At 55.9% G+C, this 26719-nt stretch overlaps 1 protein-coding gene across 2 annotated transcripts in view; it reads right to left on the minus strand.

The window, feature by feature from the left end:
• Window positions 1-6551: 6551 nt before the first annotated feature.
• Window positions 6552-26719, minus strand: part of LOC125641795 (START domain-containing protein 10-like) — an 80818-nt gene continuing 60650 nt past the window's right edge. For both annotated transcript variants that reach the window (XM_048862231.2, XM_048862232.2), the window contains exons 2-6: window positions 13981-14128; window positions 12928-13031; window positions 12484-12601; window positions 10410-10462; window positions 6552-7794 (exon numbers count right to left, since the gene is read on the minus strand). In XM_048862231.2, coding sequence (XP_048718188.2) covers window positions 7582-7794; window positions 10410-10462; window positions 12484-12601; window positions 12928-13031; window positions 13981-14128 — 636 coding nt within the window. In that variant the 3' untranslated portion in view covers window positions 6552-7581. The remainder of the gene's footprint in view (window positions 7795-10409; window positions 10463-12483; window positions 12602-12927; window positions 13032-13980; window positions 14129-26719) is intronic.

Below are 26719 nucleotides of genomic sequence, written 5' to 3' on the forward strand. Positions count from 1 at the left end.
CCCCCTTTCAGGTAGTTGAAAACAGCTATCAAATCCCCCCTCATTCTTCTCTTCTGGAGGCTAAACAATCCCAGCTCCCTCAGCCTCTCCTCATAACTCATGTGTTCCAGACCCCTAATCATTTTTGTTGCCCTTCGCTGGACTCTCTCCAATTTATCCACATCCTTCTTGAAGTGTGGGGCCCAAAACTGGACACAGTACTCCAGATGAGGCCTCACCAATGTCGAATAGAGGGGAACGATCACGTCCCTCGATCTGCTCGCTATGCCCCTACTTATACATCCCAAAATGCCATTGGCCTTCTTGGCAACAAGGGCACACTGCTGACTCATATCCAGCTTCTCGTCCACTGTCACCCCTAGGTCCTTTTCCGCAGAACTGCTGCCTAGCCATTCGGTCCCTAGTCTGTAGCTGTGCATTGGGTTCTTCCGTCCTAAGTGCAGGACCCTGCACTTATCCTTATTGAACCTCATCAGATTTCTTTTGGCCCAATCCTCCAATTTGTCTAGGTCCTTCTGTATCCTATCCCTCCCCTCCAGTGTATCTACCACTCCTCCCAGTTTAGTATCATCCGCAAATTTGCTGAGAGTGCAATCCACACCATCCTCCAGATCATTTATGAAGATATTGAACAAAACCGGCCCCAGGACTGACCCTTGGGGCACTCCACTTGATACCGGCTGCCAACTAGACATGGAGCCATTGATCACTACCCGTTGAGCCTGACAATCTAGCCAGCTTTCTACCCACCTTGTAGTGCATTCATCCAGCCCATACTTCCTTAACTTGCTGACAAGAATACTGTGGGAGACCGTGTCAAAAGCTTTGCTAAAGTCAAGAAACAATACATCCACTGCTTTCCCTTCATCCACAGAACCAGTAATCTCATCATAGAAGGCGATTAGATTAGTCAGGCATGACCTTCCCTTGGTGAATCCATGCTGGCTGTTCCTGATCACTTTCCTCTCATGCAAGTGCTTCAGGATTGATTCTTTGAGGACCTGCTCCATGATTTTTCCAGGGACTGAAGTGAGGCTGACTGGCCTGTAGTTCCCAGGATCCTCCTTCTTCCCTTTTTTAAAGATTGGCACTACATTAGCCTTTTTCCAGTCATCCGGGACTTCCCCCGTTCGCCACGAGTTTTCAAAGATAATGGCCAATGGCTCTGCAATCACAGCCGCCAGTTCCTTCAGCACTCTCGGATGCAACTCGTCCGGCCCCATGGACTTGTGCACATCCAGCTTTTCTAAAAAGTCCCTAACCACCTCTATCTCCACAGAGGGCTGGCCATCTCTTCCCCATTTTGTGATGCCCAGCGTAGCAGTCTGGGAGCTGACCTTGTTAGTGAAAACAGAGGCAAAAAAAGCATTGAGTACATTAGCTTTTTCCACATCCCCTGTCACTAGTTTGCCTCCCTCATTCAGTAAGGGGCCCACACATTCCTTGGCTTTCTTCTTGTTGCCAACATACCTGAAGAAACCCTTCTTGTTACTCTTGACATCTCTGGCTAGCTGCAGCTCCAGGTGCGATTTGGCCCTCCTGATAACATTCCTACATGCCCTAGCAATATTTTTATACTCTTCCCTGGTCATATGTCCAACCTTCCACTTCTTGTAAGCTTCTTTTTTATGTTTAAGATCCGCTAAGATTTCACCATTAAGCCAAGCTGGTCGCCTGCCATATTTACTATTCTTTCGACTCATCGGGATGGTTTGTCCCTGTAACCTCAACAGGGATTCCTTGAAATACAGCCAGCTCTCCTGGACTCCTTTCCCCTTCAAGTTAGTCCCCCAGGGGATCCTGGCCATCTGTTCCCTGAGGGAGTCGAAGTCTGCTTTCCTGAAGTCCAGGGTCCGTATCCTGCTGCTTACCTTTCTTCCCTGCGTCAGGATCCTGAACTCAACCAACTCATGGTCACTGCCTCCCAGATTCCCATCCACTTTTGCTTCCCCCACTAATTCTACCCGGTTTGTGAGCAGCAGGTCAAGAAAAGCGCCCCCCCTAGTTGGCTCCTCTAGCACTTGCGCCAGGAAATTGTCCCCTACGCTTTCTAAAAACTTCCTGGATTGTCTATGCACCGCTGTATTGCTCTCCCAGCAGATATCAGGAAAATTAAAGTCACCCATGAGAATCAGGGCATGCGATCCAGTAGCTTCCGTGAGCTGCCGGAAGAAAGCCTCATCTACCTCATCCCCCTGGTCCGGTGGTCTATAGCAGACTCCCACCACTACATCACTCTTGTTGCACACACTTCTAAACTTAATCCAGAGACACTCAGGTTTTTCTGCAGTTTCGTACCGGAGCTCTGAGCAGTCATACTGCTCCCTTACATACAGTGCTACTCCCCCACCTTTTCTGCCCTGCCTGTCCTTCCTGAACAGTTTATAACCATCCATGACAGTACTCCAGTCATGTGAGTTATCCCACCAAGTCTCTGTTATTCCAATCACGTCATAGTTCCTTGACATCACCAGGACCTCCAGTTCTCCCTGCTTGTTTCCAAGGCTTTGTGCATTTGTATATAAGCACTTGAGATAACCTGTTGATCGCCCCTCATTCCCAGTATGAGGCAGGAGCCCTCCCCTCACAGACATTCCTGCCTGTGCTTCCTCCCGGTATCCCGCTTTCCCACTTACCTCAGGGCTTTGGTCTCCTTCCCCCGGTGAACCTAGTTTAAAGCCCTCCTCACTAGGTTAGCCAGCCTGCTCGCGAAGATGCTCTTCCCTCTCTTCGTTAAGTGGATCCCGTCTCTGCCTAGCACTCCTTCTTGGAACACCATCCCATGGTCGAAGAATCCAAAGCCTTCTCTCCGACACCACCTGCGTAGCCATTCGTTGACTTCCACGATTCGACGCTCCCTACCTAGGCCTTTTCCTTCCACGGGGAGGATGGACGAGAACACCACTTGCACCTCCAACTCCTTTATCCTTCTTCCTAGAGCCACATAGTCTGCAGTGATCCGCTCAAGGTCATTCTTGGCAGTATCATTGGTGCCCACGTGGAGAAGCAGGAAGGGGTAGCGATCCGAGGGCTTGATGAGTCTCGGCAGACAGGGAGGAGACCAGAGAGGGCCAGGGGCAGGTGGGCGGAGGAGAAGAACGAGGGCCGGTGGCAGACTGTGGGAGATGAAAGAGGGCCGGGAGCACATGCGGGGAGAAAAGAGAGGGCTGAGGGCAGACAGGGAGGAGACCAAAGAGGGCCAGGGGCAGGTGGGCGGGGAAAAAGAGAGAGGGCCAGGGGCAGACAGTGGGAGAAGAGAGAGGGCTGGAGGCACATGGGGGAAGAAGAGAGAGGGCTGGGAGCACATGTGGGGAGAAGAGAGGGCTGGGGCCAGACAGGGAGGAGACGAGAGAGGGCTGGGGGCAGGCGGGCAGGGGAAAAGACAGAGGGCTGGGGTAGATGGAGGGTGGAGAAGAGAGAGGGCCAGCAGCAGACAGTTGGAGAAGAGAGAGGACTGGGGGCACACAGGAGGAAAAGAGAGAGGGCCAGGGGCAGAGAGGGAAGAGACGAGAGGGGGTGGCATGAGGAGAAGAGGCTGGGGAGCAGTTCGGGGCACAGCTAATACTAACATGGTACAGCTCTCAGCTAGCCTGTTCTGTCTCTGATCTCAAAGCCCTTAACAGCGAGCTCAGTATCCCCAGCCCCCTCACAGACAGGATCTGTGCCCAGTGATGTGGGGCAGGGCTTAGGGGGTGGCGAGTTGGGAGGGAGGGGTCGGAGAGTGAGGGCAGTCACAGGGGAGGCAGGGGTTGGGGTAGGAGAGAGGAAAGAAGGGGGGTTCGTGGGAGGGCAGAGACCCAGGGGTGGTGGAACTAGGGGTCCTGGGGAAGCTGCTGCATCCCTGGCTCGAAGTGGTTTCCATGGTGTGCAGGATTTACAGTTTGGATCAATGGTTCCCAGGACCCCCCCATACAGATTGTTCCAGCCCCTGCTGAGACCCAGAGGGGAGGTTTCAGTGCTGAGCCCCTGGTGGGGGTGGTGGCAATGGGGAAAGGGTCACCCCCACATCCCACCTGGAGTGAGGTTGCTCTGTGGGGCAGAGCCAGCCTTGGGCTGGTCTAGGTCAGGAAGAGGTGGTTGCTGGCTCTGCCGTAGGCACTGTGGTTTACCAGGCCCATCAAGTCCAGCTGCCTCAATGCTGTGCAGGGGTCATTCACAACCCCGCACAGAGCCCCCAGTAGGCGGGGCAGCCTGCCTCATGGCTCACGGGGCAGAGCAGAGGAAGAGTAGAGAGTAGCCTGACCAATTGCTCACAGGAGGGGAGGAGGAGGAGGAGGGTCAGACTGAACCATTGCTCACAAATGGGAGGGGGAGAAGGGGGAAAACTAACCCATTGCTCACAGGGGGCAGGGGGATGAGGAGGAGACTGACTCATAGCTCACAGGCGTGGGGAGGAAGAGGAGGCAGGTATCTAATGATGTCCACCAGTTCTCCTTTATTCCCTAGTTTGCCAACACTCCCATGAGCTCTACTGGGCGGAGAGGCCGCATTTCCCTTGCAGAAGGTCCCACTGGCCATACCCCTCTGCTTGTTTCACCTGACTGTCTGGTGCTGATGGGCCTGCTGGTCCGCAGTGTCCTGGAGCACCCGCCCAGGGCCAGCATCCTTTATGGTGAAGACTGGTGCAAAGGTCTATTCAGTTTCTGGGGGCTGCCCTTCTCCCCTGCTGCACCCTCCTCCCATGGCCCAACTGGTTTGCTGGCCCCCCCACCCAGGGCACACTGAACCTGGGGATTCTTTGCTCCTTCTGTTGGCTCTTTGCCCTCCCAATTTTCACCTGGGCTGTTTCCTGCCGTGATCTACGCCCTCTCTGTTACCCTCGCGTGGGCCGTTTCCATTTCTTGAAGGAGGCTTTTGGCTCGGCTAAGCTACAGTTACAGTTTCCTGCTGGCGTCCCTACGTAGCGCTAGCCAGGCCTCCTGGGACCTCCCTGCTGCATGGAAGGATGTTAGTGCCTCCCTTTTCACTCTAGGCCCCTTAGACAAGCTTCCTAAGTGACTGAAATGCCCCTTTCCAAAGCTCACTGCTTTTAAAACAATCCCTCCCCTATGTAGGGTAAGCATCTTTCCCAAAGGGACAACGGGACACTGCGGGGCTGGCCTGAGCCACTCACCTGAGCCCTGCCCCCCTCCCCCCTGCACAGGGCTCTTGTCGGAGCCCAGCCTGCTCCCTGCATGGGGCTGGCGTCGCTCCTCACCTGAACTCCGCTTGCCCCGAAGGTGGCTGGTGTCGTTGGTGGCTGTCCCCCCCGGGCCCCGTCAGCAGGGCTGGGGTTGCCTCTTATCCCCCACATGTTTTTCTGTGCCCCACTAAGGGTGCACACCCCACTTCTTTGGCAAAAGTGGGCATTTGTCCCATTTTCTCTTGCCAAGTGCTGATGTTGACCAGTTGCCAAGAGCAAATGGGACAAATACCCAGGTTTGCCAAAAAAGTCAGGATGGCCAGAACAGGGCTTAGAAAAGGGACTGTTGCCAGCCAGAATGAGATGTACGGTCACCCTACCGCTAAGGATGCTGAACTGAATTCTAATGAGATCACTATTGCTTAGTGTGTCGATCCTAGTTACTTCTTAAACCGGTTTCTAGCTGTGCCTCAGGATGACCGTGAGTGAAACCTCTCGTGTGCACTCCAGAACCAGCCATTCCACAATGCAGCTGGGCAAGGTGTCAAGACGTTGCTTCCCTAACCCTTGTCCTGAAGTGACCTTTGGCCGGTTTACATGCGGGTCGTCAACCCGCCATGTTATTACTGCTTTCTCCGACCCTGTGTCTTTGATTTCCCCCAACAGGGAGCAGCCGGTATCCTTCACCGAGTGGGAGGCTGCTTGTGTGTTGGCATTCACAGGCCTTGGGAGAGCTGTCCGTACCGAAGCTCCTGGGGCGCTGCCTCTGCTCAGAGTTCTGATCTCACTGGGTTCACTAAGGCCCCCTCCTCACTTCTATGCCCGCATCTCCCTCCCTGTACAGTTCAGAACCAGCTGTTACAGCCCCCGCTGCTCTTTGTCCCCCCCAGGGCTCAGCAGGGCTAGCTCGGCTGAGAGCCTCCCCAGGGCCAAATATTCCAGGTCACCTAGTCGGGGTTTCAGCTCCTTGCAATGGCAGTCAGTCGTTTATAGCTTTAATTTCTCATCATGGGCCTGTTTGTGTCTAATGCCCTGGCCTGAAAACCCTGTTCCTCTCCTGGGCTGGAGATCTGTGATTTCAGCCTGGCCCTGCTCCACTTCTGTGGGGATTTCTGTCCCAGCCTTTGTTGGATGCAGAGAAACCTTCATATTAGTGACATCCCTGTGTGACGTGCTGGTGTGAGTTGAGTGCTCCTCAGTGTCTGCTGCCTTTCCTCCAGTGCCTGGCTGACATAACCCCAGACCACAGTCATTTTCTGTGCCAGGAGCCTGGTTCTCTCTGGCTAAGGTGGAGTCTGTCCCTCCCATCCAGGCTCTCCCTACCCCACGGCACCCCCAGTGCCTCATGCATTTAAACACAATGACCTGCTGCCGCAGACATCTGGATGTTGCTTGTGCACCCCGGTGTGTCGCTCCAAAGGAAGCACGCTCACACCCCAATTCCTTTATTGGTTTGGTAGAAATCACAGCAGCAGCAGCAAACGCTGGAGGAGAATCGCTGGGAGAAACATCGGTTGGAGCCCAGTGCTTTGGAGAGCAGCCACCCTGCTGGGTCCAGTCCCAGGTCTTGAAGGAAAGACCAAACCAGTCTCCTGGCCCACTCCCACGTGCTCCCAAGGCCCCAGAATGGTGCTGGGCTGGAGTAGCCCCACAGGGGGGATGGCCAGACACTGGGGGTGGGGCTGAGGAGGCACCCCTGAGCTGAGCAGGTGACCCAGGGCCAGGACCACTGAGGTCTGGGAGGGGCCATCCTGTCTGAGTGAGCTGCTGGGTGGGAGGATGGGAGCAGAGAGGGGAAATACAGGCCTAAGTCATTCCTGTGCTGCTGCAGAGCCTGGGGCAGGGACAGATGGTGGCAGCTTGGGCCAGTCCATCCCCCTTGGGACATCCAGCTGTCTAGAGCCCCACTAGATCCAGCAGCAGTCGAGAAATAGCTGGGGTAGGAATGCTGATGCCTACTCCCTGCCCTACCCCAGCCGTCCCCAACCCCCTGAGAAGCCCTGAAACACATCTGCACAGACTGGGGCTCCTCCTTACACAGCCAGCTCTCTGTCTCTGGCCAGGGCATCCCCAGGGGGCTAGGCAGCTGCCCACAGGGCCTTTGGTCAGGCAAAGTAGGGGCATTTCCCCCAACAGAGGGCTGTGTGTGCTGGGGGTGGGTCAGGGCAGTTCTCTCTCCCTCCAGCAGAGGGTTCTGTGTGCCAGGTGGGTGGGTGGGGGCAGTTCTTTCTCCCCTGAACAGAGGGCTCTGTGTGCCAGGAGCAGGATGAACAGATGCTGAAGGATACATTCACACCAGGAGTACTGGAGACAAATTTGTAACTATGCCCCCAATCCGCTGCCAGGCTTCTGTGGTGCTGGGAGAATGGTGCTGACTGCCCCTGAGCATGCAGTGGAGGGGCAGGAACCTGGCCTCTCCCCCACCCTGCTGGCAGGTGCAGGGTGGCTGCGGGCCCCACTCAGGCCTCGTCATCGCTGATATGCGTCCTGTCCTCAGCCAGGCCACTCTCGTCAATGTTTTCCAGGGAGTCGGCATGCTGCAGGGACAGCTCGGCCAGGCTGATGCTGGGCAGCATGTTCTGCTCTGGGTACACCCAGGGCTTAAAGCCAGGCTCATGCTTCTGCTTCCATTCCCGGTACTTCAGCCCTGCCTTGTAGATCTTCTTCATGGCCTGGAGGGGCAGAGCAGCCCCAGCCTGTCACTGAGCCCCACTGGCAGTCTGTCCATCCCCCCGGGGCCCAGGGCTGGAGCCTGCCCTGCAGTCCATTCCCATTGGCCGGAGCTCGCCAGGCCTGGGCAACGCCCTTGGGTGCTTTCCTCCTGAGCCCCTTTCCAGGCTCCCCTGGGATGGTGAGGGTCCCCTAAAGGGGGCCCTGATGCAGGAGGGTGGGAGTGGGAGCCCTCCCCTGCCTGTGGCCTCACAGCCATGCTCACATGCAGGGTATTGATTTGGCTCCAGCCCCACGCACAAGAGGCAGGATAGGAGCCCCAGGCTACATATGCCGTGGAAGCCCCATCCCTGCTCTCATGCTGCCAGCCAGACTGGCATTGTAGCCACTAGGATTAGAGACCCAGCCCCATCCCAGAGCAGGGGAACACCTCTCCCTGCCCCCACCACACACACAGCCAGGAAAGAGAAGGGCCAACACACTGGAGGGCAAGGACAGGAGACCCTGAGTGCCCCAGGGAAGAGGGAAAACCTCCCTGCAGCAGCCAAGGAAACAGGGACGCCCCTCCCAGCATCACCCACCGTGCACAGCGCTCCCCACCCCCTTCCCAGCAACAGGGAGGGAGGGGCCAGGAGGGCTGGTGCCATGGCACCCCAAGGCTGGGTGTGGGGTCACCTGAGGGTGCCCCAGCAGGGGAAATGTTCTGCCTTGAGTTCCTGCTGTTGGTGTGTCAGGCTGGCTCATCCCTGTGCTCCGAGCATGTCCTGGCGTGCAGTGCACACAGCACCACAGTCCCTGAACCTCCTCCCTGTGCCCACCCCCGCTGGGCTGCTGCAGCTATTTAGAGACAACTCAGTTCCATAGGGAGTGGCAAATCCTGGAGCAGGCCTGAGCAAATCAAAGCTCTGGAGGCTCTTAGCTGCAACAAGAGGCCCGTGAACTCACACCAGCGGAGTGGACGGGGGCGTGTGCAAGGGATGGAGTCACAGACGTGCTGTGTGCCCACAGTGCTGGGAGCTGCGTGAACTCACAGCCACACTTAGATGGCCCAGGCCTAGGCAGCTGCTCACCACTGACCATGTGTTGCACAGAATGCACCTTGACAAGCACCATGGGGCAGTGGCTTGGACACCCTGTGGTCTAATTGATCTTCAAGGCTGCAGCACAGTGCCACTGCGTTATATGCATGAGGTGGCTGGATCCATCAGGACAGGGAGGGACTTCCCCAGAGCGATTCCCCTTTCTTTGCTGCGCTGGTAGGATCTGGTGGGCCAACCCATGCCATTGGTATACAGTGGCTGCACAGGGCTGGCCTACCTGAACCTTGTCTCTTCCTGCTTTGCCCAGCTGTATTTCCCTGTCACTGCCCTGCTCCTACCTGGGCCCACAGGCAGCCGTGTATAAGGGGATTGTTGTCCCTTTACTAAAACTCAGTGGGGTTTTTTTGGTTGGCTAGCTCCCAGTACCAAAAGTAAGGGGAAGGGGTCAGTAAGGGGAAGCCCATTCCTGCATCTGGTGGCTATTTGCTTATGGGACACTGATATGAACCTGGTGTGAGTTCTAGCCAATGACCTGGGCCAGGTCTATTTTGCCAAGTTTTGCTGGCTTAGCTCTGTTGGCTAGTATAGCTCTGCTGGCAAAACTCCCTGTGGAAATGCAGCTTATACCAGCAAAAGAGTCATAAGGGTGGCCCTACTGGGTCAGAGCAATGGTCCAGCTAGCCCAGTGTCCTGTCTTCTGACAGTGGCCAATGCCAGGTACTTCAGAGGGAATGAACAGAACAGGCAATCAAGTGATCCATCCCCTGTCATCCACTCCCAGCTTCTGGAAGTCAGAGGCCAGGGACACCCAGAGCATGGGATTGCATCCCTGCCCATCTGGCTACTAGCCGTTTGGGCCTATCCTCCATGAATTTACCTAATTCTTTTTTTAACCCAGTTATACTTTTGGTCTTCACAACATCCCCTGGCAACGAGTTCTACAGGTTAACTGTGCGTTGTGTGAAGTACAGCCTTCTGTTTGTTTTAAACCTGCTGCCTATTAATTTCAGTGGGTGATCCCTGGTTTGTGTGCTATGTGAAGGGGGGAACAGCACTTCCGTAGTCACTGTCTCCACACCAGCCATGATTTTCTTGCCCTCTATCATAGTCCTCCTCAGTTGTCTCTTTTCCACTCTTTGTAATCTCCTTTGCTGGGATAGCTCATACCCCTCAGGGTGTGATTATGCTGGCAGAACAGCACCAGTCACGCTGCACCCCAATGGGGCGCTCTGCACAGCTGCACTAGCCAAGCCGGTGCTGAGAAGACAAAAGGCCTTTTTGCCATTGCAAGCTGTCACCACTAGGGGTCAGCAGCTGGTGTAGCTATCCCGGCAAACCCTTTTCTAGTGTAGCTGAGGCCTATGTGAGCAGAGTGGGGAAAGCAGAGCCCCCGGGGGCATGGCCAGGCCAGGTCGGAGACTGCTCCATTCACTAGGCCTTACACTGATAACAGCCTCCAAGTGTGGCTTAGCTGTCACTCTGCTAAAGGGGAGCGGTGCTGCAAGCTGGATGAACCCGCTGGCGCCCGCTGCTCCTGCCAGCATGCGGTAACCCTGCCGCCTCCGCACCCAGCTTACCTTTGGAGCCACAAACTGGGACACTTTGTTCACCACCCACTTTGGTAACGAACCTAGAACAAACCCGAGTTACTCAGACAGCAAGTGAGGCAGCCCCAGCGCTCCTCTGGGGCTGTCTGTCCCTCTCTGTCCTTGTGTCTGGCAGTCCAAAGGCGTAAATACCAGAAAGGCAGCTTGACAGCAGGTAGTGTACACTCCGTGGGGCCGTCCCTCCCTGGCGCCGATGCCCCATCACAAGGGGTCTAAGCTCCTGTCTGCACTTCAGTTTCTTGTTTAATCTCCTGTGATGTCAGAGCTGGAGCACTAGTGTAGACAGGGCCAGCACTCCCCAGGGCTCCTAGGCCTTCCTGCTGCACAGTGGGGTGGCTTGGTCTCTTCCCCCACCCCAGAAGGTCAGTAATGCTGCAGACAGCGCCAGGAAACCAGTTTATGCATAAAACCGAGGAGCAGCTTTCCCTGGCGTGCCCCATGGAAGCCACCAGGCCCCTGCCTGAATCCCACAGGGAGCTCCTTGGGGCAGGGCTCAGGTGGGAGGTCTGAGCAGCTCCAAGGATACTGGCTGCAGCTGTAATTAACCATAACCACCCAGCTGAGCTCTGGGAAGGAGGTGAGAGCTCCCCAGCTGGGCTGGGTCTGCTGGCCCAGCAACCACACCCAAGGCAGGCAGAGGAGGTACCAGATCTTGCAGGATAAGCCAGGGGCCAAGCCTTTCCTAGCTGGCTGAGTGCCCCTCTCAGCCCCATTGCTGTGGTGGCTCCTGACTGATCCCAGTGCTAGAGTTGTGGGGTGCCCAGCCCCATGGCTGAAGGGGGGCTCCCTCCTCAGCACTGTTCGGAGTGGCTAGGGACCTGTCTCTTCTTGTGGGCTGAGCAGGGCAGAGGGCTGGACTCTGGCCCTCTATAGCTTCCTCCCCACCTCAGTGACATCAGTCCAGGGGTACTCAGTGCGCCCCCCAGCAACAGAAATCCCATGAGCCTCAGCACCACCGTGCTGCTCCCTGAGGGAGGGGGCAGGTTTGGTCTGCCCTGGGACCCTGAAACCTATATCAACAGCTGCTTAGCCAACAGCAGCCTCCAGAACTTGGAGGGCAGGGCTATGGGGCTGGCAGTGCCCTGGGGATGGAGTCAGAGCTTGGGGGGTAGGGCTGTGTGGCTAGCAGTGCCCTGGGGATGGGCTTGGAGGGGGCATGCTGTGGAGCTGGCAGTGCCCTGGGGATGGGCTCAGGGGGCAGGGCTGTGGAGCTGTCAGTGCCCTGGGGATGGGCTCAGAGCTTGGGGGGCAGGGCTGTGGAGCTGGCAGTGCCCTGGGGATGGGCTCAGGGAGCACGGCTGTGGGGCTGTCAGTGCCCTGGAGACAGAGGTGGCTCTACCAATTTTGCCGCCCCAAGCAGATGCCGCCGAATTGCCACCGTGGGACTGCTGCCCCATTCTCCATGCCAGAAAGCTGGTGCCTGGAGATGGGCTCGGGGGTGGGGGACCAGGGGCTAGTTCTGATGTGAGGGCAGGGAAGAGAAGGCTGCAGCACATAACCATGGTGCGAGCCGGGTGGAGTCGAGCACAGGGCACAGCAGCTGGCAAACACTAACCAATGGGCCAGGCCACCCAAGGGGGCACAGGAGTGCAGCAGTGTCCCCAAGGGAGCCTAGCGGAGAAAAGGGATGGGGGGCAGGGGGAGTGGGCAGCAAGCCCCACCAGTCCATGGGCACTGGGCAGACAGGTGGAGCTCAGTGTGTCTGTCTGTCTGGCTCTCACATAGTCTTCTGCTGCCCTACTGATCTCCCCTGCCCCGACTGGGAAGGGAAGGGAAGGGAAGGGAAGCAAAGGGCTGGCTGCTCCCTTGGGGACAGGTCCCCGGGGATGCTCCATGTTCTTGCCTCACTGTTCATCACCAACTTTGTGTTTGGGGGGTGCCAAGAAATTGGCCCCATCGCTTTGCGGGGGTGTCTCCCCCCAGGTACAGCATGTCAAGCATTACCTCCCCCTGCATGGAGCTGCCTCTGCCCCCCAAGCCACCTCTGCCCAGCAGAAGGAACTGCAGCATTCCCCCTGGCTCATGTGCCATGCTGGGTGCTCACCTCGGGGGTCCACCTGGGTGAGGTAGTAGAGGGTGCAGCCGTGGGGTCCGTTGGCCCTGACCAGGTAGCCCGTCTGCAGGGACACAGCCCTCACAAAGTCCTTCCGCGGTGGGTACTTCTGCAGAGAGACACCGCACACAGCTCAGTGCCTGCTGTGCACAGGCTCACCGGGCAGCCACGCCACACAGGGGCCATGCTCCAGCCCGCTCTGCCTCAAGTTGTGCCTCCTGTGGCTGGGAGGCTAGGCCAGCACCAAGGCTTGGCCTGGCTGGGCCTTTCCCACCAGCATTGCCCTGAGCCCTACCCCTGAGCCAAAAGTCCAGTGCCTGATGCCAGGCTGGGCAGACAAGCTGGCAGGAGAGGTGGTGCTCAGTAGAGGCCCGGCTCCCCTGGGTGGTGCCAGGCAGCAGGAGCAGAGCTGCAGTTGGCAGGGCAGGGGCTCACCGGGTGCTTGACGCTGTAGTTGATGATCATGTAGTCGTTGCCCAGGGGCAGCCAGGAGCGCAGGGTGACGAAGTCCCTGTTCTTCAGGGGGCTCGGGCACTTCCCTGCAAGGGAGAGAGTCTGTTATACCCCAAGCACCTGCAGCTATGTCCCCCCACCCCCTCCCAGAGACATTCCGCCCTGGGTTCACTCGCACAGCTAGGACCTCACACAGGGCCACGTACGGTTCCCAACCTTTTAATCACACAAAACCAAACACTGCCCCGCCCCTTCTCAGAGGCCCCGCCCCCCACTTGCTCCATTTCCCACTCCCTCCATTGCTACACTTCCCCACCCTCACGCACTTTCACCGGGCTGGGGTTGGGGAGAGGGAGCAGGTATGGGCTCTGGGCTGCGGGTGCAGGCTCTGGGGGGGGCCAGGAATGAGGGGCTTGGGGTGTGGGAGGGGACTCCAGACTGGGCCAGAGGGTTGGGGTGCAGGGGGGGTGCAAGCTGGAGATGAGGGGTCTGGGAAGCAGGAGAGGGCTCTGGGCTGGGGCAGGGGATTGGGGTGTGGGAGGGGGTGCGAGGTCCTAGTGGCACTTACAGCGGCTCTGAGGAAGTGGCTGCCAGGTCCCTGCGGCCTCTAGGCACATAGGCAGCCAGGCGGCTCTGTGCAGTGCCTTTGTGTCCTCAGGCACCAGCTGCCGCAGCTCCCATTCGTCACGGTTCCCAGCCAATGGGAGCTGCGGAGCTGACACTTGGGCGGGGGCAGTGTGTGGAGGCTCTCTGGCTGCCTATGGGCCACAGGGACCTTGTGGCTCCTTCGGGAACAGCGCGGAGCCAGGGCAGGCAGGGAGCCTGCCTTAGCCCTGCTGAACCGCCGACCAGACTTTTAACAGCCCAGATACCGGTGCCGACCGGAGGTGCTAGGGTCCCTTTTCTGGTCCAAAACCAGATGCCTGGCAACACTAGGGCTGAGGCCCTGCCTGACGGGAAGGGTGGCAGGTGAGGGGCCCAGGGGAGGGGAGGGTTGTTGCACCACCTCCCCAGCCCCCCGTTGCCCCTACTCACAGGCATAGTATCCCACATCAGCGTTGGCCGTCAGGCGCCCGATGTCATAGGTCTCGATGACGTTGGAGTCCCATTTCTTGCGGTAATGGGTGTCATGCAGCACGTCGTAGAGCGTCGCGGCCGGCACGTCCTTGCAGGCGATGCGCAGCTGCAAGGGAATGATGGAGGGAGGGCCAGCAGTCAGCGAGGCACTGACAGGAGCCCAACACGCCTGCACAGGCTTGGGGGCACAGGCAGGGCACGCCAGGGGCAAGTGTAAGAGAGGGGCACATGCGTCTGACAACAGCCATCTGACCATGCATGTCAGGTACATCGGCACAAAGGGGTAGTGTGGCTCATCGCGGCTAGTGTGTGGTTATGTATGGGGGATGGCTCAGCATAGTGCGGGCTAGGATAACCACAATCTAGGGCTGGAAGGGCCCTCCAGGGGGCATGTAGTCCAGCCCCCGGCACTGAGCCAGGACTAACTATACATATAAAATGATGGGGTCTAAATGAACTGTTACCACTCAAGAAAGAGATCTTGGAGTCATTGTGGATAGTTCTCTGTAAACATCCACTCAATGTGCAGTGGTAGGCTAAAAAGCGAACAAAATGTTGGGAATCATTAAGAAAGGGATAGCTAATGAGAGAAAATATCATATTGCCTCTATATAAATCCATGGTACACCCACATCTTGAATTCTGCCTGCAGATGTGGTCGCCCCATCTCGAAAAAGATATATTGGAATTGGAAAAGGTTCAGAAAAGGGTAACAAAAATGATTAGGAGTATGGAACAGCTTCCATATGAGGAGAGATTAATAAGACTAGGACTTTTCAGCTTAGATAAGACATCTAAGGGGAGATATGATAAAGGTCTATAAAATCATGACTGGTGTGGAGAAACTAAATAAGGAAGTGTTATTTACTCCTTCTCATAACACAAGAACTAAGGGACACCAAATGAAATTAATAGGCAGCAGGTTTAAAACAAACAAAAAAAAAGGAAATATTTTTTCACACAATGCACAGTCAACCTTTGGAACTCCTTGCCAGAGGATGTTGTGAAGGCCAAGACTATAACAGGGTTAAAAAAAGAACTAGATAAATTCATAGAGGATAGGTCCATCAATGGCTATTAGACAGGATGGGCAGGGATGGTGTCCCTTGCCTCTGTTTGACAGAAGCTGGGAATGGACGACAGGGGGGTGGATCATTTGATGATACCTGTTCTGTTCATTCCCTCTGGGACACCTGGCATTGGCCACTGTCAGAAGACAGGATACTGAGCTAGATGGACCTTTGGTCTGCCCCAGTATGGCTGTTCTTATGACCATCCCTGATGAGTGTTTGTCTAACCAGCTCTTTAAAATTTCCACTGGCAGAATCCACAACCTCCCTGGGCAATTTATTCAAGTGCTTAACTACCCTGACTGGTAGGGAATGTTTCCTAATGTCCAACCTGAACCATCCAGGCTGCAACTGAAGCCGATTGCTTCTTGTCCTGTCCTGGGGCTAAGGAGAACAACTGATTGCCTCTCCTCTAGGTAATGGGTTTCTAAAGGGGGGTTTTCAAACATCCGACTTTCCAGCATGGCTGAAGGGACCCTCCCAGTGGTCATGCTCCATTAACAGCAACCTGAGTCTGGGTGCCTGCCTGTCCAGCTCTGCCTCAGCTCCCAAACCCACTCTTCAGTCACACAGAGCCGGGCCAGGGTGGATTCTGCTGGATGTACAGCCAGCTGGCGATGCAGTGGGCTTATGGGAGCCTGAGAGCAGGGGGAGGGGCCTGGGGAATTAATGTGTGACACCCAGGGATGCTGGCTTTGTTCCCTTGCCCCAGTCACATGACCTGGGCCAGGGATCCCAAGGGGTTACCTCTGGAACATGGCAGAGGCTGGAATTAAATGCATAATAAAAAAGCCAAGCCAAGCCAAATGCCACAACTGAGCCCATCCCCAGAGGGCACTCAGGGTGACGGGCTGCACCCTGGCATGGGCTTTGGTCTCTCCTTGGATGTCTGACTGTTCCATCTGGGCTCTGAGCAGTGCCCCTCACCGAGATCTCTGGCAGGAACGACCATCCCTGCCCTCTGTGGGTCTGATCATGTGGCCCCGACTTGTGCTGGGAGCAGGTCCTGCTGCTGCGGGGTCAGGGGCCACGCTGGGTCTGCCCCGGAGCCTGTGTTCGCTGCTTCCGGTGCATTTCACTATCAGTGGCAGGGTGGGCAGGACAGACGGCGGTGATTGGGAGGAAGTTCCTGGGATCCCAGCCCTGCTGAGGCTCTTCTGCCTGCCCAGAGGTTGTGGTTTTCTGCTCTGTTCTCCGGGCTGGGGCTGTGTGTCCCCCAGGCTCACGGAGCACAGCTCTCTGTCCCCTTCCAGGGGCTGGCACACAGAGCACTCCACTGGCTCGGAGCTTACAGTGGGTCCAGCAGCTCAGACAGGCGAGGCTCATGTTCCAGGCCCAGAGGGGGTGGGTCTGTTCCCACTGCTGCTGGCAGGGCAGGAAGCTGGCTGGTGGCTCCAGCTCCTGACCTAGCTGTGTGGGGGGCTTTTGGGGAGTGTCCTGGAGCCATCCCACCCACCCTCACTGCAAGGGGACAGACCCCTGAGGCCCTGCTGGGGCTGGGGTATTTGAGACACTGGCTACTCTCTGCCCCAGGAAGCTGTAGGCAACGAGCACTGGCCCAGCTCCCAGGAGGTAGAATATACACACATATATACAGGGTGCTGGGGTGGCCCGGAGCTGTCAGAGCGCTTGCCTGGGCATGCCTTGTTTTGCCCAGTGGCTTGGCTTCTCACTCCCTGAGACAAGGGGCAGCTGCATGCTGAGCGGGAGATCTCTGCCACCAGGTGAGGGTGTGAGAGGTGGGCCCTGGGGCTGTGAACACTGAAGGCAGCCAATCTCCCCCTACCCTCCCAAATCAAACCTTCTCATCTGAAAACCGATCCAGCCATCCCTGTGCATTGTCCCATCCAAATCACACCCCAGAGCAAGCAGGGTTGGGTTTCTTTCACTGGCCCCTGGCTGGGCTCTTTGAGATCAGCGGTAACCGAAGCTATTAACTGGTAACCCAAGCTGCAGCGCGGTGTCAAGTCCTCGAGAAAGCGGGTGCATTATTGATGAGCCCACCCTGCCTGGGTGCCCTCAATGCTACGTGGCTGCAGACGCAGCACCGGGTGGGCTCATGGAGACCTCTACGACTCCTCATTAGAGGCCCTGCATTTTTGATGAGGTGCTCAGCAGCTGCCAGGTAACTAGAGACAGCCCTTTGTATAGGCTGCCATTGTCTCTCTCTCTCACACACACACACGTGCGCACACCAGTTAATCTCTGACGGGCCCACCCAGCTCCCCCTAGAAGTCCCCCATAGGCACCTCCTGGCCCAGTTTGTTTGCAGAGCAGATGCCCCATGACGGTTATCCTCTCTTTTCCTCTCCTCTTGTGGGTAGGCGCTGGGACTTCTGGCAGGCTGCTCTCTGCCCCCATCGCACATCCACCTCCTAGGCCTGCAGCCTTCAGCCCCTGCCCCAACGGGCACTGCTGGGTACACGGTGAAGCTGTTCCTAGGACAGAGAGGCCTGGGCCACCCCTTCTGCTGTACTGCCTGTGCAGGGGCCAGTAAGGATACCCCCAGAGTGCACCTGGCCAACTACGCAATGCTGAAGAGTATCTGAGCAACGGTGTGGTTGGGGTGGGCAGGTTCCAAACCCCCAGCTCTGCAGCTTGACTCAGCTAACTGGAGGCGTTGAGAAGTGTGCTTAGCAGAGCTCAGCCAGGAAGACGCTTACAAGAACTCCATGCATTAAAGTATCCCTAGCTCACTGGGGTTAGAGTTTCACAGCTGGGAAATTGGGACATACGTCTCTGCAGCTTCCCCCTGTATCAGCTCCCCTTTCCCCGCCCACCACGAACACCCCAGCTCCCAGCCAGTGGATCTCCGTGGTTGTCCCAACAGATGCCAAAGTCCCAAACTCAGCTGCTGCACGTGCACCCAGCCCCTCTGCAAGGTACCATCCAGAAACAGCTCCCTCCCCAGCCCTCTGCAATCCAGGGATCCCCAGACTGTGCCACACAGATGGGAAACCCCACTTGGCCGGCACCCCCTTGTTCCCAAGCTGCTAACAAGCTCCATTGCAACCCCCTGGCCTGGCGAGTGCCGGGGTCCCACAGTCACAGACACACTGAAGCCCATGGCCAGAATGGGGGCACTTTCAGCGGGGGCAGTGCCGTGAAATGTTTCTGAAGTTGGGCTGCTCCTCAGGCTCCCTATGAGCCCTGGGTAGTGGGGCTGGGGGCAGAGCTAAGGGTGTTGGATTGCAGATGTGTGGAGTTTTAAGAGTGCCTGTGTTCTACTGAACTGAATGTGCCTCTGTAAACAGCCCAGTGAGCTGTGGGTGCAGCTCCCACAGCGACCCCAGCTCAGACGTGCCTCCTCCACAGGCTTGTTCTGACAGCCAGCCTGAGCTCCGGGCAGCAGGTCAGGCTCCCTCCTCCTGTGCACCACCTGCCACAATGATTCTGCAGCCAAGCCAGGCCCTTGGTGACAACAGTGCAAGTTCTGCCTTCAAGGTGTGTGCACTGAGTGGCACTGACGGACCACGATGCACTGCCAACCTGATTGCAAAGTTTGCCCTCTCACTCCCCGTCTCCTCCAGCTAGGGAGCGTGCATGAGAAATGCTAACTGGGAAGCAGCCTTCTGGGGAGGATCTGAGTGAGGGTTCAGAGCAGAACGTGAGTTTCAGACCACCTCGCTCCCTGGTCATGGCTGCAAGATGCTGAGTTACAATGCAAGTTTTCTAAAGCAGTTTCAATAGTTATGCCATGTACCTGCTCCCATTGTTGTAGTCTCTGAGCCCCACATCAATAGCCACCTCGGGGAGGAGAGGCAGCATCATCAGCGCCATTTAACAGGGGGACGCTGAGGCCCAGACAGGCTGAGTGACTGGCCCAAGGTCACACAGGGAGACTGTGGCAGAGACCTGAACCTACGCCTTCCAAGGTCCCAGCTGATGCCTAAGCACTGGGCCATTCTGCCATCCCCAGCATATGTGTGTGCATGCACCCCCACACAGAATCACCCCACCCCCCCCACACACACAGAATCACCCCACCCCCCACACACTTCCATGCACAGTTACACACCCGCCAGAGGACACACACTGTGTGGCCATTCACCTAAAGAGACTCTCCACCTGCCCATGTTCACACAGCCTCTACACAGTCTGGATGGGAGCGAAGCTGTACATGGCCTAACCCACATCCAGCTCAGCTTCCTGCGGCCCAGCTCCATTTCAGTGGCAAAGGAACAATTTCCTCCCTCTGTGCTGCAGGGCTAGCCCCACAGCAGGGGAGTCAGGTCTGGAGAGTGAGTGGGGGAGGGCACAGTGCACCCTGCCTGGCTCAGGAGGGGGAGCAGCTGTCCCACATCCCACTGACTGGGCAATCAGTGCATATAGAGGCAGCTCAAGAACTCAATATTGAATCTCAATTAATCTCCCCAGCTAGCACTGGCCCATAATGCACTGGGTCAGAAACTGTGGGAGCCCATGACTGGTGTATTGTTTTCTGCCCCTCTGACACCCTGCCTGATGGATGCACATCACACATGAGCAGTGCAGCAGAGCTAGCCTAGCAGGCAGGAGAGATGGTAAAAGCATGCATAGTTAGGAATGTCCCCTGTGGGGCAGGTACCCCCATGCAGAGATACCCAGGGCCCCTGTGGGGCAGGTACCTCTGTACGGAGATACTCAGGCACCCTGTGGGGTGGGTACCCCTGTGCGGTGTTACCCAGGGCCCCTGTGGGGCAGGTACCCCTGTGCAGGGATACCCAGGGCCCCTGTGTGGAGGGTACCCCTGTGTGGCAAAACCCAGGGCCCCTGTGGGGCAGGTACCACCGTGCGATGATACCCAGGGCCCCTGTGAGGCGGGTACCCCTGTGTGGTGATACCCAGGGCTCCTATGGAGCAGGTACCCCCATGCTGTGATACTCAGGGCCCCTGTGGGGAGGGTACCCCCATGCTGTGATGCTCAGTGCGAGTGGGGTGGGGAGGAATGAGTAACAAATGGAAGATGAAGGATTTGGTTTGCACCATTAATAGGCAATTAGCAATTTTTAAATTCCCTTTCCTTTCCTACCCACTTGTATGTTATTGCTATGCCCCCCGCACCCACCCCACCCATGGGACCTGCACACACTGCCAGGTATCGACCCTTCTGCTGCTCCTGGCCGTGTGCCCGTCTGCCCGGCATCAGAACCTTCCTGTGTTGGTCTCCCCAGGTGATGTCCTGGTGCCTTTGACAGTCCCTGTGTCACAGATGTGGCATGGCAGCTGTGCCATGGGGCCAGCTGCGTCCTGGTGACCTCACCAACGGCAGGACCACTCTCCTGCCGCCCTGTGATCACTGGCTGGAGAAGATGCAGAGCAGCTGCTCTCCTACAGGACTCAAAGTGTTTTCTGTTATTACCCTGAATAGCCCCCGGGAGCGTCACCAGACTCCCCCTCGAGCTTGCTGATCACAAGGCAGGCTGCGAAATCCATGCAGCCCAAACTGGAGCAGAGTGGTCCAAGGGACCCACCCCCGGGGGATAAATACACTTCTGGGAACACCCTGCCCATGCTGGCTAGTTAACCCCCGGGGGCCTTTCCGCTTGTGCTCCATACTAGCTCCCATGTCCAGGGCTTGCTGCGGTTGAGCTCAGGCCAGTCCTACAGGAAGGAAATGCCACCAGTGGAGATCTGACTATGGCAGCCCGCTGCAGACTCCAAGCATCCGTGTGACTCTTGGAATGCTGGCAGCCCCTGGGCATGGTGTGTATGCCCATGTGTGCCCAGTGCCCCAGCCAGCGCTGCACTAGAGTGTCCCCGCTGCACTTGGGGCCAGCTCAGATTTGGCAGCACAGCATAGCACCCTGGCCAGCACCCCACTCTCCTCTCGGAGCATGAGCCCTTCTCCCCTTCGTACCTAGCAGAGCCTGCACAGGGCCATGGCACTGACTGGGGATCACGGGCTGCGGGAGGGCAGTGGGGATCGGCAGCTGCTTCCCTGGGCTGCACTGGGTGGGCACCATCCATGAAAGTGCTTTGGTGCTCCAGCAGGACAGGCCTTGTATCTCAGCAGCTCAGTATCACTAATGCATAACTCACGGACTCCTTTGCAAAGCCAGCCAGTGCCCTGCCATTCGCGGGGGCTGGGAGCACCCTGGACCAGGGCAGGGAGGGGCAGTATTTAATGCAGTGATGATGGTAATAATCAGGCTTTGCAAGTTTCCTGGGATCCCAAGATCTCAGCAGCTTTATGGACATCCTGGGACTGGGCTTCACAAGCCACTGGGCAGGCTCCTCAACTCAGCAGGGACCCTGCAAGGCCCCGAGGCCCTGCACTCAGAACAGCGCACATCAGCTGGTTACCCAGCTCGAGTCAGTGCAGCTGGGATTTGCTGCCAGGCGCTTGGGGGCGGAGGTGACACAGTAGCCATCATGTGACATTCCTCCCTGTTTGTGAACTGGCCTGTGCCTGGGGCATATGCCAACTCCCTGCATGTGGGGTCCCAGGGCCTGGGGTTCCCCCTGCCCTGGCCCGGCCCAGCGCAGCTCTCTCTGTGCAGCAGCATCATCCGCATTAATTCTCACGGCTCTGGTGTGCAGGCAGCTTTCGTGGGTGCCCCAGCCACACTCGATGCAGCAGATTTCTCAGGTAAGACTGAGCACCATTGTGGGCCCTGGATCTAGGCTGCTCCTCCCCAGCTCCAGGCCTGTGTATTCTAACAGACCAGGGCCAGCCTGTGCTTTCTGGGACAGGCCTGATGTCACCTTAAACTGAGCCTCCCCAGCTCATCACGCAGGGCCAGCTCAGCTTCCCTGGGCCCTGGCAGGGGCAGCACAGCTCAGCCTTCCAGCGCCACCCTAACCAGAGCACTGCAGAGCCACCCCGCCAGCTGGATGCAACTGACTTTAATCAGCACCCACTCCTTGAGTTGCTGTTCCCCTCCCGGCCCAGCCCGTCCTCTCCCTGTTCCCTTCCCCCAGTCCCTCCTGGCCCCTTGCTGCAGCCAGCACCTGGCCCACCTCTAAGTCTTGAGTCCCAATAGCCAGAGCTGCCCATGGCCACTGCAGGGGGAGGAGCCTTGCTGGGGAGGTGGGATGGGACAAAGTGGGAGTTTTGTAGTTTTATAAAGCCTATGTGTGCCTCAGTTTCTCCAGTGTGCTGCATTGTTACCCAGTGGGTGAAAAGGGGCTGTTGGCTCTTGGGGTAGCTAAGACACAGGTGTAAATGGCGCTTAGCTGTGTGGAACTAAGTGGGTCTTTGGCACACTGAGGGGTTCCTCCTGCAGGCTGTTCCAAAGCTGGGACCACAGCACCAACCCTGTGGGTCCATGACAGGGGAATGGGCTGCCCAAGCAGGGACATGGGAAGAGCAACAGAATGTGTTCAAAATGGTGTGTGCTAACCTGGGTGAATGTCCCCACCCTAAGGGGCCTCGGACACAAGGCAGGCACACACCAAGGATATGTGCAGGTTAGCAAGCTGGGTCTCTGGTTAGAGCCCAGGGCTCTGGAGTCTCATTGCTCCACCCTGCCCTGACTGCATCCCTGAACATGTCCCTGTGTAGGATGGGCACAGGGGCACACAGCCCCTTCCTGGCACTCCCAGGCCTGGGTGGGTGTGGGGCTGATGCTGGTGGAGGGGCAGACGGTCTCATGTGTTCATACACCGAAATCGTGGGCCAGCCCCAAGGGGAGAGGGCTAGGGACTCAGGGCAAAAGCTACTGTACTTCCTGCCCTCAGGAATCTAACAGTCTCTAGGGTTTGGGGAGGGTGTTTGTGCAGAAGTTTTGGGGGGAGGGTGTGAGGTGTGTGTTTGGGGGGGTAGTGTGAGCATGGAAGCGAGGGGCTGTTTGTGCAGCAGTGGAACTAACCTGTGGGTCTCACTCATTTCAGAGCAGGAAACAGTCTAGTCTGGTGACTTGCGCACTGGGCTGGGACTTGGGAGCCCTGGCTTTATTCCTGGCTCTGCTACTGACCTGCTGTGTGCTTGGCCAAGTCACCTCCCCTATCCACCTTGTCTGTGCAGACTGGAAACTGAGAGGGCAGAATCTCTGCTGGGACTCCACCAACCGCCTGTCCCTCTGCACTTCGGGAACATGCTGTAACCACCCCTCATCATATTTGGTGTTTAGCTTAAAGGCCCAGCTCCAGAAGTCATGTGATGGCACAGAAATCTCAGCTTTCGTTTAATGAAGTAAGTTACTAGTGCTCACGGTCGTGGCAGCAGAGAGAGGAGCTGGCATAGGAGCTGGAACTAGGAGTGCAAGGGGTACTGAAGCACCCCCTGGCTTGAAGTGGTTTCTAGTGTATACAGTTTGGTTCAATGGCTCTCAGCATCCCCGCTATAAAAATTGTTCCAGCACCGCTCGGAGCTGGGAAATGTGACTGAGAGCCCCCTACAGGCTCAGGGCCAAACATGGATCTGGAGAACCCAAAACATATAAAATCTCACAGTTTTCAAGCTAACTCCATGATCTTTTGGGACCTACCCCCTGGTGCATGAGCACATGGGTTGCAGTGCTGGGAGCACCCATGGAGCACTCAGCATGCTCGCCTCTAAGAATCCCGGGGAGAAAGCTATCAGCTGAAAGCAGCCCCCACAAACGAGCCAGGCTCTGGAGACTAAGCCATATCTGGGGCAGAGTTACAAGCCACCTCCACAGCTGGTATACGCGGGGTCTCTATAGAGGGGGCCTATGCACTGGTGAGTTACCAGGTTGTGGTCAGGAGACCAGGGAGTATCGGCCAGGCCCAGGTGATAGCAGGCAAGGAGCAGAGTCGGGGATGAACCAGAATCAGAAGCTGGAGCCTAGGGCCCATAGCAAGGTGAGGGCTGGAGCAGTGATGAGCTGCCAAAATCTTAACAAGGGGTTCCCTCGTCAGTCCATGAGGGGATTGTTGCCCACCCCCACGACCCCTGCCCCATCCACCCCCCTCCCCTGACTTCCCCCAGAACCAGGCAGGAGGGTCTCATAGGCCACCGTGGTAGGTGCCCACCGCACCCCTAAGGTACCACTTTTGGCCAGTTAAATTTAGAAGCCCTTTTAGAAGCGGTTGTTCCCTGCAGGGGACAACTGGCTCTGGCTCCCTACTGGGCTGGAGCAGAAGCAAGCAGGCACCTGCTTAGACAGCTCTCCATGCTGGCTTCCTGGTTTATATTCCAGCATGAGCCAATCAGTGGGCTGTAAGGGGCTGCCACTCAGGCCCTGCTGGGCGATACTTCCTGCAGTGTTTAGCTTCCCAGGATCCTCCAGCAAAACTCTAGCCTGAGCTTCAGCAATACAGCAGAAGCAGCCCCAGGTTTTAGTCCTGCAGGTTCTTAGCTGTTCCTCCTCACTGCTGCCAGTTCTCCTGTTGGTTATCTACCTTGCATGACTGTGAGAATAACTCTATAGCCTGGTGGTTAGGCTAACCATGTGGGAGGTAGAAGAGCCAAGGGCCTTTGCCCCTGTCGTAAATATAAAGGGAAGGGTAACCACCTTTCTGTACATAGTGCTATAAAATCCCTCCTGGCTAGAGGCAAAATCCTTTCACCTGTGAAGGGTTAAGAAGCTAAGGTAAACTCGCTGGCACTTGACCCAAAATGACCAATGAGGGAACAAGATACTTTCAAATCTGGAGGAGAGGGGAGGGGGGGGACAAAGGGTTTTTGTCTGTCTGTGTAATACCTTTGTCAGAAACAAATCAAGGATGCAAGTTCTCCAACTCCTGTAAAGTTAGTAAGTAATCTAGCTAGAAAATGCATTAGGTTTTCTTTGTTTAATGGCTTGTAAAATTCGCTGTGCTGGAGGGAATGTATATTCCTGTTTTTGTGCCTTTTTGAAACTTAAGGTTTTGCCTATGTTTTGAATCTGATTACCCTGTAAAGTAGTTACCATCCTGATTTTACAGAGGTGATTCTTTTACCTTTTCTTTAAATAAAATTCTTCTTTTAAGAACCTGATTGATTTTTCATTGTTCTTAAGATCCAAGGGTTTGGGTCTGTGTTCACCTGTACCAATTGGTGAGGATATTATTATCAAGCCTTCCCCAGGAAAGGGGGTGTAGGGCTTGGGGGAATATTTTGGGGAAATTGGACTCCAAGTGGTCCTTTCCCTGTTCTTTGTCTAAAACACTTGGTGGTGGCAACGTTTTACCTAATCCAAGGGCAAAGACTTTGTGCCTTGGGGAAGTTTTAACCTAAGCTGGTAGAAATAAGCTTAGGGGGTCTTTCATGCAGGTCCCCACATCTGTACCCTAGAGTTTAGAGTGGGGAAGGAATCTTGACATGGTGGCAGAGCGGTGGGATCATTTTGAACCAGAGATCATTTTGAACCAGAAGCACAGTAGGATTTTAAAAGGACAATTTTTTTTCCCCTTTGGGTTGCTTGGAAGCAGGTTCTAAGGTGAAAGCAGTTAGAGTTTTTCTGTCTCTCTGCCTGGGGGACAGAGCATCTCCATAAAAAAAGGATTTTTCTATAGGCTGAGAACAGCTATCGGAAACAAAAGGTATCAGGTTATAGCACAGCAAAATTTGACAAGCCAGGGTTTTTTTTCCCTTTCTAACTCTCGGGTATAGCGAGGTTAAACACAGAGAGGTTAGGATGACAGAATGCAATGTTCAACAGAAACTGGAATTAGCCAGATTGGAAGCTGAGGAAAGACAGAAGGAAATGAAAGATAGATAGAACTCAGACAGATGGAGATTGATGCACAAGTGGACAAAGAAAAAGCCAGGGTGGAGGCAGAAGAGGCTGCTCACCAAAGAGCTATGGAGGCAAAAGAAAAAGAAATGGAGGAGAGGGGAAAAAAAGAGGAAGCATGCACTGGAGATAGAGAAGGCAAAGGCTTAGCAGAATATACCGAATAACCCTAACAATCCTTCCCCAACAATCCACAAATGGGAGCGACTATGTCCACAGTATGATGAATCCAGTGATATTGCTGAATATTTTCTCACCTTTGAGAGACTGTGCACACTCCATAAAATTCCTGAAGCTCACAAGATGACTTTGGTTGCAAAATTGACTGGAAGAGCTCTGGACATATTCAATAAGATGCCTATTGAGGGGGCTTCTGACTATAATAAATTCAAGGATTTAGTTTTAAAACAATTTCAAGTTACACCTGAAACTTACAGAGTAAAATTTAGAGCCTTTAAGAGAGGACCTGGACTAAGTAATGTGGCTTATGTAAACCAGATGACAAATCTGTTTGATGAATAGCTCAAAGGACAGGATGTAACCAGCTTTGGAGAAATGCGGGATTTGATGATACAGGAGCAATTCCTGAATATATCCAAGGATGACATAAAACAGTGTTTATGGGATAAGAAAATGGACTCAGCAGGAAGTCTTGCTTCTTATGCTGATCAATATGAGCAGTCTCAGACCGCCAGAGAGGTGGGGCAAACCGGAACAAAACGGGTGGAGGGAGGAGAGAGAAACAACCCTGGTCGCAGTTGGAGTGGATACCAGAAGGGACACCCTCAGACCACACCCTACTGCTGGGGGCAGCCCAAGGAACACTCCAGACACCTTATCGTCCCGCCACACTGTTCTTCAGTAACCCACCGTGCCCCAGTGACCAATCAGCTAGGCGATGTTTTAAATGTAATGAGCTGGGGCATGTAAAGGCCAACTTCCCCAAGAACCCCAACAGATTACAGTTCATTGCACCGGGGTCCCACCAAAGGTCCTCAGACCCAGATGCCTCCCAGATACCCT

Source organism: Caretta caretta, chromosome 8, assembly GCF_965140235.1.
Source record: "Caretta caretta isolate rCarCar2 chromosome 8, rCarCar1.hap1, whole genome shotgun sequence".
Lineage (NCBI taxonomy): Eukaryota > Metazoa > Chordata > Testudines > Cheloniidae > Caretta > Caretta caretta.